At 39.1% G+C, this 17,366-nt stretch overlaps 3 protein-coding genes and 1 pseudogene across 7 annotated transcripts; 1 reads left to right on the top strand and 3 right to left on the bottom strand.

Annotated features, from left to right (window-relative positions):
* Positions 1–682: 682 nt before the first annotated feature.
* On the bottom strand, positions 683–3,052 carry LOC108855460 (S-adenosyl-L-methionine-dependent uroporphyrinogen III methyltransferase, chloroplastic). Of its 2 annotated transcripts, XM_057006945.1 has the most exons (6): positions 2,925–3,052; positions 1,897–2,475; positions 1,726–1,803; positions 1,576–1,645; positions 1,157–1,434; positions 683–1,066 (listed from the first exon to the last, which is right to left on the bottom strand). In XM_057006945.1, exons 2-6 carry the CDS (start codon positions 2,440–2,442, stop codon positions 917–919), a joined length of 1,122 nt encoding a protein of 373 aa, XP_056862925.1. In that variant the 5' UTR covers positions 2,443–2,475; positions 2,925–3,052; the 3' UTR covers positions 683–916. The 2 variants fall into 2 exon arrangements, with proteins under 2 accessions (XP_056862925.1, XP_018464160.2); XM_018608658.2 differs by lacking the exon at positions 2,925–3,052 and having other exon boundaries at positions 1,897–2,577.
* LOC108855459 (sister chromatid cohesion 1 protein 2) lies at positions 2,925–9,236 on the top strand. Of its 4 annotated transcripts, XM_057006943.1 has the most exons (14): positions 2,925–3,154; positions 4,622–4,850; positions 5,400–5,679; positions 5,766–5,806; positions 5,880–5,932; positions 6,065–6,135; positions 6,216–7,066; positions 7,150–7,264; positions 7,349–7,485; positions 7,573–8,177; positions 8,280–8,319; positions 8,601–8,622; positions 8,717–8,849; positions 8,949–9,236. In XM_057006943.1, exons 2-14 carry the CDS (start codon positions 4,724–4,726, stop codon positions 9,042–9,044), a joined length of 2,571 nt encoding a protein of 856 aa, XP_056862923.1. In that variant the 5' UTR covers positions 2,925–3,154; positions 4,622–4,723; the 3' UTR covers positions 9,045–9,236. The 4 variants fall into 4 exon arrangements, with proteins under 4 accessions (XP_056862923.1, XP_056862924.1, XP_018484795.2 ...); XM_057006944.1 differs by lacking the exon at positions 4,622–4,850; XM_018629293.2 differs by lacking the exon at positions 2,925–3,154 and having other exon boundaries at positions 3,822–4,850.
* Positions 9,175–13,155, bottom strand: LOC108850676 (LEAF RUST 10 DISEASE-RESISTANCE LOCUS RECEPTOR-LIKE PROTEIN KINASE-like 2.1; annotated as a pseudogene).
* LOC130511283 (uncharacterized) lies at positions 12,133–12,873 on the bottom strand. Its single transcript, XM_057008197.1, has 2 exons — positions 12,523–12,873; positions 12,133–12,444 (listed from the first exon to the last, which is right to left on the bottom strand). Exons 1-2 carry the CDS (start codon positions 12,871–12,873, stop codon positions 12,133–12,135), a joined length of 663 nt encoding a protein of 220 aa, XP_056864177.1.
* Positions 13,156–17,366: the final 4,211 nt, after the last annotated feature.

Raw genomic sequence — 17,366 nt, 5'->3', positions numbered from 1 at the left:
TTTGAAGAGGTATTAATGGTAAAATTTGATGTCATACTCCATTGGTAATAATGTCTTATCTTTCCCTGCTTTAAAATAATTTTTGTTAACTACCGATATCTTTTTTATCTAACTTGTTAATGTTCTATTGATATGTTTGGTCTTCATGATTTCTTAGCAAAATTGAACCATATGAAGATGAATTGTATTCACTTGAAAGATTTGGTCCAAAAATACCTCAAATTACATTTTCTTGATTGCAACATATTCAATAAATCTTTAAGAGATTGTTTGGAAGATTTCTAGTTAGAAAATGTGTTCTTATAATTAATTTGTGTGCTTTTTATTTTCACTGAATCTCGATTATACAATAACTTATGTCCCTTCATTGTTGCTTGAATTTGAAGTGCACAAGTAACATGTAATGTTTTTTTCAGTTTTTTTTTTCATTAATTAACGTGGCATTTCCATAAAGGTTTAAAAAGCTAATGCTAGAGAGACATTTATGTTATTGTAGTGTTGATTATCAATTTAAACTAATAGTTTAGCTAACAGTTATACCATTAAGGAACAATGCTTTTGGCCATTCCAACTCAATACCAAAAGAGACATTTAAAGCTGGAGTAACAATAATACCGGTCAAGTGGTTATCAACGGTGCTAATATAAACATCACCAAAAAGACCAATAAACAGCAACGAATATGAAGTTAAACTTGGCTCTATTTGAAGCTAGTTTATTACATCAAAACAATTGGCGTTGACATTTGTCCCAAAATAATCAAACTAACACTTCACATTTCCACGTGGACACAAGAAAAGTATATCAGCCTTCCTTTGGCTTATTACATCTCTCAACCTTCTTCAAGCTTCACTCCTAAAAGTTCACCATTACGTCGGTGTAAGCCACTGTACCCATAACATAGAGAAGCGAATAATCTAACGGGTCTCTACAAGGCAGGAGGATTCCTTCGCGCAATGTGGCCAGAAAGGAGATAGCTCGACGACTTTCCCTATGATGATGAGCGTTGGTGATACCAATCCAGCAGACTGAATCTCAGTCGCAAAGTCTTTAAGCTCAGCAAAAACCTGCATCATCCCAAACAAAACCCCTTTTAAAACACTTGAGAGTAACGTCCCATAGAAAGAAAAAAGAGAGTATATTGGTTGGTTGCTTACATTACGCTGTAGAGGAGTGGTTCCACGTTCAACCGCAACAGCTGGTGTATCACAAGGTAGACCGTGGTCCATCAGTTTCTGTGCAAGTGAAGGTAAAGTTCCCAAACCCATATAAACAACAAGTGTCGTATCCGGATCAGCTGCATTCTCGGCAACGAAGAGAGGATCAGTCCCTCCTTTCCTAGAATGACCAGTGAGGAACCTCACACTAGTTGCAACACCTCGATGCGTTAATGGAATCCCAAGCTCTGCTGCTATCCCTGACGCAGCCGTAATCCCTACAATATCAATCATAAACATCCGGTAAGATAACCTTAGCTTAGTCACAACAATCATACAAGTTCTATGCAATAACAGCTAAGTGCAAGAGAATCAGTTGCTTGGAGGATGAGAGTGAGCATAAGAAAGAAGATTATTACCAGGGATAACTTGAACACGGATCCCTTGCTGTTGTAGAAAGTCCATCTCTTCCCCGCCTCGTCCAAAAACCTAAAACATCAAATCAAAGTTACAAAGGAGCCAAAAAGAAGAAAGGAACATAGAGGAAACAGAAAACAAAAAGCCGTTACCAGAGGATCTCCACCTTTAAGCCTCACAACAGTAGCACCAGCTTCAGCAAAACTAAGGAGTAGTTCATGTATCTCTTCCTGTAACAACATCAAAAATAACTTCTTCTTCCTCCAATTCCATCAATTCAGACTTCAAATCATTAAGCAAGGAGGGCCAATCAAATGTTGTACCTGAGTTCTGCTATGATAACCAGCAGTTTTGCCGACATAGAGAAGCCTCGCATCAGGAGCAACCAACTCCAGAACATCATTAGAGACAAGCCTGTCGTAAAGCAAAAGATCGGCGCTCTGAATGACTCTGACAGCTTTCAAAGTCAAAAGCTCTGGATCTCCCGGTCCTGTCCCGACTAAAAACACATCTCCTGCTCCGCAGTCACCACCTCTGCATCCACTCTCCCTCTTCTCTCTCAGAACCTCCAAAAGCTTCTTGAGCTCAGGCAGCTGCGATGCGATGTCGTTTTCCCTGACAAAGACTTCATCTCGCTGATTCGACGACGACGGCGATGGAGGTGGAGATGGGGATGGAGTGGATGACTTGTACAGCCATTGATCCCTCTGGTACCTCTCAGCAGAGTGCTTCTCCGTGAAGGGAGAGGAAGAGGCAGTGATTTGGGTTTTGTAATGGAGAGATGAAACAGGCTTGTGGTTTGTCGGATTGGTGCTCTTCCAGTTTCGAAGATTGGAGGAGAAACTGGGAATCCGCTGGACAAGAGCCATTTTCTAAACGAGAACACTGAAACACACGCCTGCCTGCACAAGATTCAGATTCAAGAAAGAATGTTTTTTTGTAAGAAGGAAGAGAGTCGTTGACACCAACTTGATGGCTTTTTTGCACATATGCGTGAAAGGAGACATTTTTATAATCGAATTGATTTGTACTTTTCCTGATGACGAAAGGGCATCCCCCCAGATTACTAACCCTTTGATGTGTTCAAGGGGACTGTGACTCTGTTTACTCTCTAGGAGCACAAGCCGAGGGTAGTTTCGTAATTTCATCGGTCGCCCACTCATTAGACTATTTTTGACAATATTTTATAAAAGGTGAGAATATTAATATTAATTAATTAATAGCTCCCGGCTTTCGATTTTGCTTTTGCCTTCTACTAGTCGTCAATCAAACATCTCCACAGACCAGAACTCTACACAATAGACCAAAAATGAATGAAATTAAACTAAGGTTTTGGTTTGGAGAACAATACCTGCGAGTCTGCGACTGAGAGTCGGAGGAATCCGTATTACGTGAAATCAGCAAGTCGGAGGTAAATCTCCGGGCACGGTGGAGACGGAGGAAATGATTCGATCTCGGAAGAGGAGGGACAGACATATACAGATTTGGGCTTAAGAGAGCTTTTAACACTTTATTGGGCCTTTAATAACGGCCCACCATGAAAGTCCGCTCAGTGCCACATCGGATCAATGGTCGCTATCAGTTAAGTGCCACGTAAACTCTTAACTGTACACGTGCTGTACAAAATGACCTAGCGGTAGAAAATCTCTTCTTTTTACCACCGCTATTATGTTTGAAACATTGAGATTTGAACTGAAGAGTGGCCAGCTCACAAAGTGAGCAAGTATTTACTTCTTATCTTTTAACTTTTCAAAATATTCGCTTCTATTTTTGTAAGATCTAGTAAATAAAAATATACCATATTAGCGTTAATATTACCACAATCACAATTAGGGAATATGCACAATAAAAGTAAAAACGGAAATATATCTATAAATATGAAATGCATTTTTAAGAAGGTTTGGCTTTATGCCATCACCTAATTCATAGGCTTTTAAAACCACCTGATTCAAAATAAAATTAAACTAGATTAGAACCCGTCCTAAAGGGCGGAAATTGATTTGTCAAATTTCAATTAATAATATATGGTATATATAATATGTGTATATAATATTATATATATTTTGTGTAACATTTATATATATATATACACATATTAGACATATATATAATATTTTATTAAATATATATAGAATTTAATAGTGTTATAATTTGTGTTGTACTTGTTATTAGTTTATATTTAATCTTCTTTCATTTTTAGTATAATAATTTGCTTTGTCACATCTTTTACCTTTTAACTTATACACATAGTCTCGTAAAATGTAATATATAAAAAACATATTTAAAAAATCTACTGACCATATGCCACCATTATTTGGTTGTTTGAACAAAAAAAAATCATGTTCTTGCATAACTGTATATGTTGTGATATGATGTAGGTGAAGAGTAAATATATGGAAGTAAAGTTAGTGATACGAACATGAGTCTATGTTAGTTTATGCCACAATTATTTGGTTTTTGGAAGATCAATGAGCATAAGCATACACGGTCTTTGTATGCTTACGTTGTAAATGAGTCGGATATTTTTTTTCTTATGTCTGGAATGATATGGAACTCATTGATTTAAGAGTGGTTCAGTTTTATATGATCTAATTATATTAAGAGATTAACCAAAAATATTATAAAAAAGTGTTACTGGTTAGGTTTAACTAATCTATGTTGGTTAAGATTTGGTTTAATTTAAGTTGGTAGGTTGCATTGTATAGGAGGTATGATATATTCTAGCAACAACTATGAAAGAGTCCAAAATTTAAATGAGAACTTTAAATAGTAGATAATCTCTAAATTAATATATTAGATGTACCTTTCTGTCAATATAATTTTTTTATCAATTTTTTAAAGTTGTTGCATACATAGGCAATCGAAAAAAACGGATTAAGCGTGACTTAACAAGAAGATAAGGAGAAAACAAAGTAATTAATTTTTAAAAAAAGGTTCTGATCTGTTTTCAAGAAGCTTGTTTCGTACACCGCATGACCGTTTCATTACCATTTCTTCTCCACTTCTATTTATTTATTTATTTATTTATTTATTTTTTTTGTAATCCAGTTGCTTTCTCTCCCTCCTCACTTCACCCTAGTTTCAGTATCTGCGTAGCTTTTGCTCTTTAAAAAAAAAATTAAATCCCAGTAAAAAGGGATCAAAAGTCAAATGTTTTACTCGCAGCAATGCGTCGTACCGAGGAAAGGACCTTTAGGAGCGATTTGGGTGGCTGCGTACTTCTACAAGAAGCTCAAGAAAGCCCAAGTCAAAGACACTCATATTCCTTCCTCCGTTGGTCTGTCTCTCTTCCTCCTCTTCCCTCTCACATTGTTTCCTTCTATCTTCCTTCTGTGAAGTTTCTGTTCGGTGATTTTAAAGGTTTAGACTTGATTGAATGGGTTTAGTTTAAACTTACCCGAAATAGAAACTTAGGGTTTCCTTTTCATTTGTGTTTGCAGGCAAATGGGCAAAAGAAGAAGCAAATGACTTGAATGAGTCACAAAGTTTGCTTCTTTTGCTCATTAGTTGGCAGATTAAAACCGACTCCTCTGTTGATTTTTCTCTGTGTTGGTTGGTTTTTGCTCATTAGTTGTTTGACAAAATGCCTGAATGAACCTTTGAGCTTTTATTTAGGGATAAAGTTTCGATTTTTTTATAGCAATTTGATAGATAAGAACATAATCTGTTAAAAAAAAACACTCTTTTTGTCATATAGATTCAGCAGCTGGGCTTAAGTCCATACACTTTGTCTTACTCACATTTGTTTATCAGAAAGTTTCTGAATTTATTGTTTAACTTTTTGTACTTAACTGCAGTTTATGATATGTTCTTTTGGATCTTACAGACCAGATCTTGCAAAAGGAGTTGGACACCTTGGCATACAGAGTTTTAGCGTATCTTCTTCTGGGTGTTGTTAGAATATATTCCAAGAAGGTGGACTTTTTGTTCCATGATTGCAACAGAGCCTTGGTCGGTGTAAAGGAGTTTGTGGCTAAGGAGAAGAACAGAGAGAACAACACTAATGTGCCTTTGCCTGCTGCATCTACGGGGTTTTTCTCAATTGCTTTGCCTGAGTGTTTCGAGCTAGATGCTTTTGATCTTGGGGTTTTGGATGATTTTCACGGGTATTATGCTTCTTAATCCTGTACAGTAATGTACCTCGTAGAGATCGTTATTATAGTCTCACTTTTTTTTTGTTTCTTATTCTCAGGGGTAATGTTAAGCCTCAGGAAGATATTACACTTAAAGAGGGTAATTACTACTGACAAGTACCAACTCTTTTCAAGTTAATCATGTGTTTAACCACTGTATTGTGATGGAACAGATGGAGGTTCTGGTCGGGATACTGAGAGCATGGACCAGTACTATAATGAAAGGGTATGGCCTTCTCACCTGATAGAATACTGAGTATAGTATATGTTGACATTGTTGCTTGAACCCATTTCTCTGTGATCATTTGTATACAAGTGGAAATATATGTAATGAAGATACTATTTTGTGGAGTTGCAGTTCGACATGGAGGAGGACCTCCTGTCTACGTTTCATGAAACTTTTGTTGCCGATCATTCTGATACTAGACAGTGAGTATGATATTTTTGTCTGTTTACATGTAATCTACAGACACAGACTCAGTTTTTCTTTGTTATATTTTTTATTGCAGTGAGAGCTCTGCTCATGATATGGACATAGATGCAGAAAATGACAGATATGCTAGTGGAGAAACATCAGTCAGAGTTGTTGAAGCAGAGCCACTGAACTCTAACAAATCATCCAGAGATCCCCAAGCTGCATCCAGGTATGAGGAGGATCCAGAATCAGATGTCATGCTTGTGGAACCGCAAGTATCCGAAGAAGCAACAGCTAGAGAAACCATATGTAACATTGTGCAGAGACTAGAGGATCCGGAATCAGATGACATGCTTGGGAAACTGGAAGCGTCTGAAGATATCAGAAGAGCTCAAGAGGAAGAAACCATATGTACCGTTGTGCAGAGACTAGAGGATCCTCATGAACCCCCAGGAGATAATCCACATAGAGACGGGCACATGGAGAATTCAGAATCAGAGAAAACATCAGTGGAAACAAGTCGGGAAAAGACGCCTCATGACGGGTCCCTACCATCTGAATGCAAAAGTCCTGAAGAGATTCAGGGGAGTGAGGATCAACCTTCTGGCGCCGCCTCAAGAATTGTTAGGGAGAAAGAGATTCCGGAGATGAGTACTCGAGAAGAACCAGAACCAGGATCTGTGAGTGAAAATAAAGACTTGCCTGAAGGCATAGAGAAACATCGAGGACATAATGATGAGGAAATGACAGACACTGACATGTTCCATGGGTCTCATAAAGAGCCATCTGAGACTCCTGAAGTAAATCAAGTTAGACACAGTGTTACCGAGAAAGGTTTTCTCTCAGACAAGACTTTTTCAGAAGAGTGGAGTGAAGGTTCTAATGCTAAAGATACGCCAGTTGCTGTTACTCCCAAACCAGCTTCGTGGCTGAACATCTCTGAAGGTGGAGCCTTTTTGGAAATAAATTTTTTATTTAGTTGTGTTTTTAATGTGTTAATCTTATATACTTTGAAAATTGAGACACAGGGGAAACAAGCCATCAGTTTTCGATCATTCCTACGCCGGCTGGAAAGGAATCTTCTCGGGTGGTTTCACGGAAGAGAAAATGTCTGATAGATGATGAAGTGATGATTCCGAGCAAGTAAGAGATCTTTTTGTAACCTTGGATTATAATCATCTGAAGAGTTCCATACATGTGTGTTATATTTCTTCTCTTTTATTGTAGAGTTATGAAAAAAATGATAGAAGACCCGAGTACATTGGTTGCAAAACGGAGAAGAGTTCCATATACTGACTATCCTGAGAAAAGAATCAAACGTTTTATCGATCCGTCAAGAAGTTCCTGGGACCCTCTGATTCCATGTAAGTGAAACCTCAGAATTTACTGTACCTTTATTTATTGTTGTGTGTGCTACTGCTGATTGAGTGATTGTTACAATCCTATCACAGATGGTTCTTTGGATCTCCAGTTACTTTTTTGTCAACCCATCAAGCTTAAAGAACAGAACACCACAGAAACTCCTAAAGCTGCTAAAACCACTGGGCGGATGAAAAGGTCTTCTCTTAGAACAGTTGGAGGTCGTGGAGATGTTTCTTCTTCAGAGCAGACTGAGAATGGTCGGGAAATTATGGAAACTCCTCAAACTGCTACTCTTACTGAGCTGAGAATTACTGTGCCAGAGACGGTAGAGAATAATACAGAGGTTTCAGCTGAGACAGAAGCTAGTTCCGTAGCTGCTGGAAGTGCTCATCCAACAAATTTTCCTCCAGAGACTCCAGCGAAGGCTGCGGGGCCAGCACAGCTTGCTCCAGAAACCCCAGCAAGGACATCAGAGCAAACAGGGATTGCTCCAGAAACACCAGTAGTCTCCGAGCAAGTAGAGATTGCTCCTGAAACGCCGGTGAGGGAATCAATGTCGAAGAGATATTTCAACGACCATGAGACCTTTGAACAAGAAACAAGACCTGGAAACTCCTTCACATCCTTTGAAGAGCACCCGTCAGAAATTTGCGAGGATAGAAGGGACCTTGATGCAATTTTGATGAACGAGGAGGTACTACTCCATTGCATCATATGACAGTTGCAAAAGAAAGCCCTTTTTAATAGTTATAAAACTGAGCATTTGTTTTTGCTTCTGCTTCTGCTTCTGCTTCAGCAGGTGAATGCACAAGATGAAACAGAGGACCTGCAACAAGGTAAACTGCCTGCCTTCTTCTCTTATTCTAAGAATGGAAAGCATCCAATATCTTGAAACGATAATTTAGAAATGATTTCATGCCAGTGCCCCAGCTTTTAGTTGACTAGTTAGAAATGGATTGATGCTTTTTAAAACTATATGTTGCTTTTTGTGAACAGTTACAACCATAAAAACATAGACAACTTATTATGGGATCAAAATCTGATCGTTATGTTGTTTGCTGCATGTTGATGTGTTTCGTTGTACTGTGTTCTTACGATGTATCTTACTGATTTGCAGAGACATGGTCAGCAAGAACAAGGTTGGTAGACTCACATCTTTGATCTCAGTTTCTTCACTTTGTATATATTTTTAGATAAATATATATCCGGATTTTCTGTCTGTGTGTTGTACAGGAATGTGGCGAAATTCCTGGAGAAGACGTTTCTGGAACAGAGGGAGAAAGGAGAAGAAGAAAAAGCGAGTTTGTTAGAGCTGTGCAGAGGAAGAACTCAGAAGGAAAGCGCAAGACTCTTCTACGAGACTTTGGTATGTCAAACCTAGTTATTGGTCCGGTTTATCTTTATGGGGTTTATTGGCTTTCAAGTTTTGGAGACAAAAAATTGATTTGATATGGGCAAATTACAGGTGTTGAAGACGAAAGGTTACTTGGAAGTGAAGCAAGATCATCCATATAGTGATATTCTTCTCTCTCGGTTCAGCAGACAACAAGAAGCTTGTTGAAAAAGCGCTATAACTAGGTTTCTTCTCTCCAGTTTAGGTTTTCTAAGAGGCATCTGTGAATCAAAGCTGTTTAGGTTTTTGGAGTTTTAGCCTTTTTGCTTTAAAACCTGTAGACTTGTAGAATGATTAGTGACTTGAATCCTGAAAAATACATGAATCCACCTTAAAAAAAGACTAGTCTCTTTAAAAATCTGTTATCCCCGCTCAAATGGAAAATTAATCAGGCTTTCATGCTATTGTCAGTGAGATTTACATGGCTACACCAAGCATACAAAACTTTGATACTTATGGATCATAGCAATACCTCAGAGTAGTCTGAATTCTCTTCGGAAAGCCAAGATGATTCCGCGAGAGGTGCTGCAGACAGCTGTAAAGAATGCTGAGGAGGGACTTCAATTGCATCCAAGCTTCCTTCCATCATCTCAACAACTCTACTCATCGGTGGACGGTTCGATGGACATGGCTGAATACACCAAAGACCCACCAAGATCATCTTCTTTGCAACTTCTTTTTCCTCTTTAGTCGCATCATCGTCAGTTACCCATGTATGGTCTCCCTTCACAAGATCCTTATATATCCAATCTGGAAAGTAAGTCGAACTAGCGTCAGAAGCAGCAGTACTTTAAACTGTTTCTTTGTTCCTTGCTCCAATCATCTCGAGGACCAACATTCCATAGCTATAAACATCTGATTTGTAGGAGACTCTGCCATAAATTCTTGAGAACAACTCTGGAGCAATATATCCTATAGTTCCTCTCGTGTCTAGCAACGACAAGATGCTTTCTCTTTTCTCACGAGACTTTAGGACATAGATTGTCATCTAATAGTATATTTTGTGGCTTAATGTCAAAATGCACAATCCTTGTTTTGCAGCCGTGGTGCAAGTACTCAAGTCCCCGAGCAACACCTAATGCGATACCATATAGTGTGCTCACATCTAGATTCAACGACGACTTCTTTGAGATGAACTGGTCAAGAGACCATTCTCTAGAAACTCGTACACGATTGCTCTTTGGGACCCTTCGTAGCAGAAATCAAGCAATGAAACAATGTTAACATGAGATGTTTGGCTCATGCTCGCGACTTCGTTGATGAAGTCTTCACCACTGCTCTTGATATTCTTTAAAACCTTCACCGCAACCTTACGACCGTTGCAGAGGTTTCCTCCGTAGACTGTCCCAAACCCTCCGGTGCCAATCGTGTGTGAGAATGATCTTGTTATTTTCTTTACTTGTGCGTAACTGTATTGTTTTAGTTGTAGCAGTGCCTTTAGTTTGTGGTCCCTCGGATGGTGTGAAGTTTCACTCTTTCGAAAGCCTAATGAGAATAGCATGAACAAGCGAAAAGCAAAAAGAAATTTTAAATGTTGAGTTCGAAAAGATATTAGTTAGAAACTAACCCAGGAAACCACAAGCGACTCCGGTTCCTAGAGACAAAGCAAAAAGACAAAAGAAGTTGTAAGATTATTCTGTTACGTAGGTTTTGACAAATTTTATTTTCCTGAAAAGGAAATGAATAGACCCCTACCCATTTCCATTGTTGGATAAATTGAAGATGTTGTAAAATGTTCGCTTGTGTATTGAGCTGCCAACTTCTTTCTTCTTCTGTAGATCAAACAGAGTACAGCTCCTGCTAAAAGAGTGGCACCCAAGAATCCACATCCGAATCCAATTCCTAGAGACGAACAAAAAAAAAGACAAGGGCTTTTGTTAGGTTATGTAGGTATGCTTTACGGAAATTAGATTCCTCGAAAGTAAAAGAATAGACACCCTACCTAGTTTATGTTGTGTAGTGAGTTCTGCATTAACAAATACCATGAGAAAATATGTTAGTTCAAACTCAAGACAGAACTTACTTCAAATTTTAAAACGAGGCTTGAAACTCAAGGAAGTTTCTCTAAGTGGTCACGAGAAAAAGGAGTGAAATAAATCATATTCATGTTAGCTAAAACTAGTTTATGTGAAAAGGTAAGATCCGTAGGAAGGAAGGAGATCTGGATCTTGTGGAAGAACGGAACTAAGATCCAAATTTATTGAAATAGTGAATCTAGATTCCTTGAAAGGAAAGGAAGAGTAGACACGTACTTGGTTTTGCAGCTTCGTAGAGACCTGCATGAACAAATACCATGAGAAAAAAGCCAGCTTAAGCTATATTAACATTAAATTAGGTAAAGTTAAAAGTATTTCAGATAGATTATTATTACTCGTCTTTGCTATCCCAGAATCGCAAGTACCCTTGTGAGGCCCGTCCACACAGTAGCAAACGAATGCTCTCGAGCTATCATTATAACCACAACTACCGTTGGATTTTGTGCATTCCAAACATTCACTGTTAGCTGTAACCTCAAAACCCTCATTAAGAGCCATCTTTATAGCCTCCAGCGTCGGATTTCCATCTTGAATCCTCAAGGCAGATCGGGCGACAGGAATAGTGACATTTCTTTCACACGACGCGCTTGACTTTTCTAAGATAGCTCTATCCCAGGAATGTAAAGCGGACGAGACAAAGTAACTATGCCCACCAATATCATCTTTACAGTCTAGCTTTCTAATTTGAAAGCCGGGAGGAACATGTACCCTTGGATCAGAGCAGTTGTAATAAAGTATTGAGTTCATGGCGTCGGTAGAAAAGCCAATGACATCGTGGTTGATTGTTACATTCTCAGGGTATCGGGGACAAAGATTGTTGTGATAATCCTTTATGGCAAGTCTAATGATGTCAAACTTGGCATCAAGGATTTGGAACTTAACTGAGGATATACTTATCTCTGCAAAATCTCCACTGCAGTTAACCTTAAAATCCGGGTGGCCGCACTCTTTTCTATCAGGTGTCCAAAAGGGATAACTGAGTTCTCTCTGATTGGCGCATCCAAACCATGTAGCGCATTTTTTGCCATGCTCATCAGTTGACAAAACGAAAGTGGGAATCACAAAGAGCATCCATATGGTTGCATAGTACCAAGATTTTTTTTTTTTTGAATGAATGCTAAATTTATTCATCAAAAAAATCTTTATTACATCAAATATAGACCTTTAAAATGAGAAAAAAACAAATACTTCTAACTCCTTTTCGAATTTTCTAAAACATTTTAAAGTCTAGTGCTGAACCAAAATTGTAAACCATTCTCCCACCCTTTTGCTCTTTTTGATTTCATCACACTCAGCTTGTTCCTTACACCTTTCTCTACCATTTTCATAACTGCCCCAACTGGCATTGGCTTCTCTTCATGCTTTATCTTATTTCTCTCCCTCCATATAACATGTAACGCAGACTGCAGAGCATATCTCAAACAGAACCTCTTCTTCTTCTCCATACTCTCATCAGAAATGATCTCCAATATATTTGCCCAGACATTTGTATAGTCACAAAGCAATATCCCTTTCGTTAGATACTCCCAAACCTGAGATGAGAAAGATCACTAAAAAAATAAGTGGTTCCTAGTCTCTGGTTCCCTCTTGCAAAGCACACAAGTCGTTACTGCACCTGAATCCCACTGTATTATCCTATCCATAGTTGACAGTCTGTTACTAGCAGAAAGCCAAGCAACAAAAGCAAATTTAAGAGTTGCCCACGGAAACCAGATACTTCGTGACCAACTACACATCTCCCTCGTATTTCTTAACGGCCACCAAGTTTCATGAGTCGAGAATTTTTGTTTGTATCCTGATCCACACCTCCATATGTTTACATCCTCCACATCCACTCTCAACTTCTTTTTTTGAGCCTCCATTTCTGTTTCAACCTCATTTAACACCCTTGAACGATAGCTTCTCCTTCTTTTATCCCTCATGAGAGCTTCCTCTACCGTGGCCTCTCTTTTTATGCCCATGTCTACAATACCTCTTTCTCCCAACAGATTGATTAAAACACCTTTCCCAGACCAGTTGTCGAACCAGAAAGATGTTTGTCTACCATTACCCAGCTCTTTTTAATGAAATCTTCTAGCAACTTCTCTCATTTTTATCATCTTTTTCCACATCCAAGACCCTACTTGGGTTTCCTCCTTAATTTCCCAGAAATGCTTCTGCTTTAGCAAGTTGCCCTTTACCCATTTTCCCCATAATGAAGAGCCCGAAAGAAACCTCCATATGATCTTAAGAATATTTACTCTGTTTACAATCTTAAGCTCTCTGATTTCCAAACCACCTTCCTCCTTCTCCCCACAAACCACACTCCAAGCTACCTTAGCTCCTGTAGCTTTTAGTTCCGGGCCCAACCAAAGAAAAGCACCACAAACCCGTTCTATCTCTTTTATACATTTACTAGGAAGGAGATAGACTGAAGTCCAGAAATTTACCAAGCTCATTATCACAGACTTGATCAACTGTAAGCGTCCAGCGTAAGATAGAAACCGACTGGTCCACATACTAATTATGCATATGATCTTCTCCACCAAAGGAAAATAGTTCTGCTGTCTCATAGCTTTAGTCATTAATGTTATTCCCAGATAGCGAACTGGTAACTCACCTCTAGCAAAAGGAAAATTTGATAAGATTCTGCTCTCTTCTAACTCAGAAACCCCTGATAGATATAGTGTAGACTTCTCAATACTTATCTTCAACCCTGACCACTCTGCAAACTCATCGAAAACTGATAGCGCTCCTTGAACTGATTCTTTAGAACCTTCCACAAACACCATCAGATCATCCGCCAAGCACAAATGGGTAAGAGCTAATGACTTACAACGAGGATGATACTTAAACGCCCTTTCCGCTGCTGCACTATTAATCTTTTTTGAAAGCACATTCATGCACAGAACAAATAAGTATAGAGAGAGCGAGCAGCCTTGGCGCAACCCTCTTAAGCTTTGAAAGTATCCAGCCAGGTCCCCATTAACTTGTATTGAGAATGAAGCCGTTGATATACACAGTTTGATCAGACTAATAAACTTCTCAGGGATTCCCAATGCTTTTAAACTCTTCAACACAAAGTCCCATTGAACTGAGTCAAAGGCTTTAGAAATATATATTTTCATCACTCCCCTTGGCGAGCCCAAATCCTTATGATAGTCTTTCATTAATTCTGAAGCCAGCAGAACATTCTCCATTAATAAACGCTCCTCAATAAACGCAGATTGGTTCTCAGTTATTATCACAGGCAGAATCCTCTTCAACCTATTAGCCAGTATCTTTGATACCACCTTATATAGCACGTTACAGTAGGCTATAGGCCTATAATCCTTCATCTCCAAAGAGTCTTCTTTCTTCGGGACTAAAGCAAGGATAGTAGAGTTTACACCTTTTGGTAGAAAAGTGAACATGAAGACTGACTGGACAGCAACTATAAAATCATGTCCAACCACTAGCCAAGCTGTGCGGAAGAATTCACATGGGAACCCATCAGGACCTGGCGACTTATGAGAAGGCATGGAGAATAGTACCTTTCGAATTTCCTCACCAGTAACTTCTGCATCCAACAATCTGCTATCCTCTTTAAAACATCGATACTGCAGTAGCTCTTTAAGCTCATCCACAGTCACACCTTGATAGTCTACAGGACACTGATTTAGAAACTCCGAAAAATGCCTTTCTGCCTCTTCTTTAATCTCCCCATGAGTTACTACCCTCCTACCACTGGAACATCTGATTTCTCTAATGGCATTCTGTGCTCTCCGAGCTCGAATAGAACTGTGAAACGTCTTATTATTAAGGTCTTCCACTTCCAACCAATGCAATTTGGCTTTTTGCTTAAGATGATCTTCTTCCAAACCAGCAACATACGTCCACTTCTCATAAGCTTCTGCTTCCTCCTGAACACTCACATCTGTAGCTTGCGCCATTGTATTTTTCTGCTTCTCACAAAGTATATCATAGGCTTCTTGAGCTCTCTTTGTCAAATTCCCCAGTTTCTCTCTTCCCAGCTCCTGAATAAGAGGTTTCAGGCTCTTTAACTTTTTTGAGAACCTAAACTTGGCAGAAGTTGAGTGAAACATCACCTCAGTCGACTCCCAGTACTCCCTTAACATAGGTATGAAACTTGGCAGACTTCCAATAACATTCACATATTTGAATGGCTTCCTTATTTTCTCATCAGGTGGCAGCAACTGAATTTTACATCTCAGATGATCAGAACAGCCCCCCGGCTCAAAAGTAGCAAAACCATTCGAAAACCTGTTCAATGCAACTCCATTCATTAGGACTCTGTCCAGCTTTTTGCAAATCAAACCTTCCTCCCTCTTGTTGCACCACGTATAGAGCGGACCCTGGTAACCCATATCTGATAAATCACAACGCAGAACCATCCGTTGGAAGTCTCTCATACCACTTGGAGGCCTGCTTAAATTCGAGAACCCAGAGCTTTCATCACCTTCAAGTATCTCATTGCAGTCTCCCATTAACACCCAAGCTTTGTCTTTAAACATCGGAGATTAATGATGGTCATATAGATCTTCCCATAACAACTTTCTTTCCTCCACCGCATTGCTTGCATAAATGAATGTACAGAAAAAATCTTCTTCATTTTGCAAACCCACCGAGCATGTAATAAACTGATCCGACTTACACACTGGAGTCATTCTCACCGAGTCTCTCCAGAGTAGCCAAATCCTTCCCCCTTGACTGTATTCATAATTCGTCATTGCTGACCAATCCCGAAACACTGTATTTAGTATCTTCCCCGCTTTACTCTCCTTTACTCTTGTCTCCAACACACAACCAAACAACATACTACTATCTCGAACCCATTCTTTTACCATGGAATGCTTCAATAACTTGTTAAATCCGCGCACATTCCAAAAGAATCCTGCCATATTTTAGTTATGAAGATGAGAAGACCTTTTGCTCACAGGATTCTCATCCCGAGCTCTTGCCTTCTGCCCTTTCTTCCTCCCTCTCTGACCCACTACTTTGTTTTTCCCTCTACTCTTCTCTATCAACCCATCCTCAATCTTATCTTCTTCTAATATCTCTACTTTCTCATTCTCATTACCCTCATCTTCTTCGTTACCTTTCTCTTCTTCCACTATTTCACCTTCCTCCTCTTCATTTGTACTCAGAACAGTATACTTTGATGAAGAGATTTGTTTCTCATTCACTGTATGCTTCAGAGTACTTGGTTGTGAGCGACCAGTTTTCCCTTGTGGAACCTGAGCCCAATCTTCTAAAGCCTCTTCTCTAACTCCCACCTCTCTTCCATCATTCATATCATCTCCATCTTTAGAACTTGATCCCTCTCCATCCTTCCCATCTCCTATCTCTGTACTTGCCTCCTTTTTCCCCCCATTTCTTTACTTTCTTCCACTATTTTTGAAACAGAATGAACTTCCTTTTCTTTACCTTTCTTCTTCACAGCACAAACCTTCTCCGAGTGCCCCCATTTATCACAATGCTTGCACTTTGAAAGAAGCCACGGATAATCAAACTCTACTGTGAATTCCTCTCCTCCCCTTGTGAAATTCATCTCCTTAGGCAACACTTTCGTAACATCCACTTTCACAAAGATCTTCGCAACTTCAAAACTTGTGCACGCAAGTGTTTCAGGATGAAGCTTTACTGGTATACCCACAGGACTTGCCAGGTACCAAGATTTTATCAGATACTGATAAATATTTATCATGTTGCTCTCCTTTGTTTTTTTTTTTTGCTTGGAGATGAATAAGAATTGTTGAAGAAAAAGAAGTAGTTTCTGTTGATTTTTTTTTCTTTTATCTACTCAAAATTACCTTCTTTTGTAAGTCACTTTCAATTCTCAATGGTATTTCTTATTTGGATTTAAATATGTACACGGCAATGCTATTATTTTGTGTTTATGAGGAAAAAAAGTTAACATATGGTGTTTCTTTTGTTAGACAAGTGGAAGAAAAAAAAATTCCAAGAGGAAGAAAGATAACTAAGAAGTTGCTATAACATCAGCTACCAAGAGGAAGAAACATAACAAATGACAAGCTTTCTGCAACAAAGATCTCTGTATTTCTTGGAAATTGAGTGGAACTCTAGTTGCAGAGCTTGAGACAAAGATGTGGACAGTTGTTGTGTGGATGTGGTTGGTGTGGAAAGTGGTTGTGTGGATGTGGTCGGTGTGGACATGAGAGTGGTGGCAAGTGTGAAGTGGTCAGATAAGTGGTGATCAGATGAGATATGGATAATAGTGAAGATTCCTCCGGCATCTTCTATGTTCTTTGTAATATATAATTCTGTGTGTGCGGTACTCAAAGGCGAGTATGGCGGTGAGTCAGCAGCATAGCTTGGCGAAGGAGGATTTGAGAGTTGACTCTGGCTTTGAAGATTAAACGTTGGTGGATTTGTGGCCGGTTTCGAACATGCCGGTCGGCGTGGACATCAGGATTTGTTATACACTGTGTTCGTCGGAAATGGAGTTTTGGTT

The sequence above is a fragment of the Raphanus sativus genome, chromosome 4 (assembly GCF_000801105.2).
Source record: "Raphanus sativus cultivar WK10039 chromosome 4, ASM80110v3, whole genome shotgun sequence".
Classification (NCBI taxonomy): domain Eukaryota; kingdom Viridiplantae; phylum Streptophyta; class Magnoliopsida; order Brassicales; family Brassicaceae; genus Raphanus; species Raphanus sativus.
This window is presented reverse-complemented; position numbering and strand designations above follow the sequence as displayed.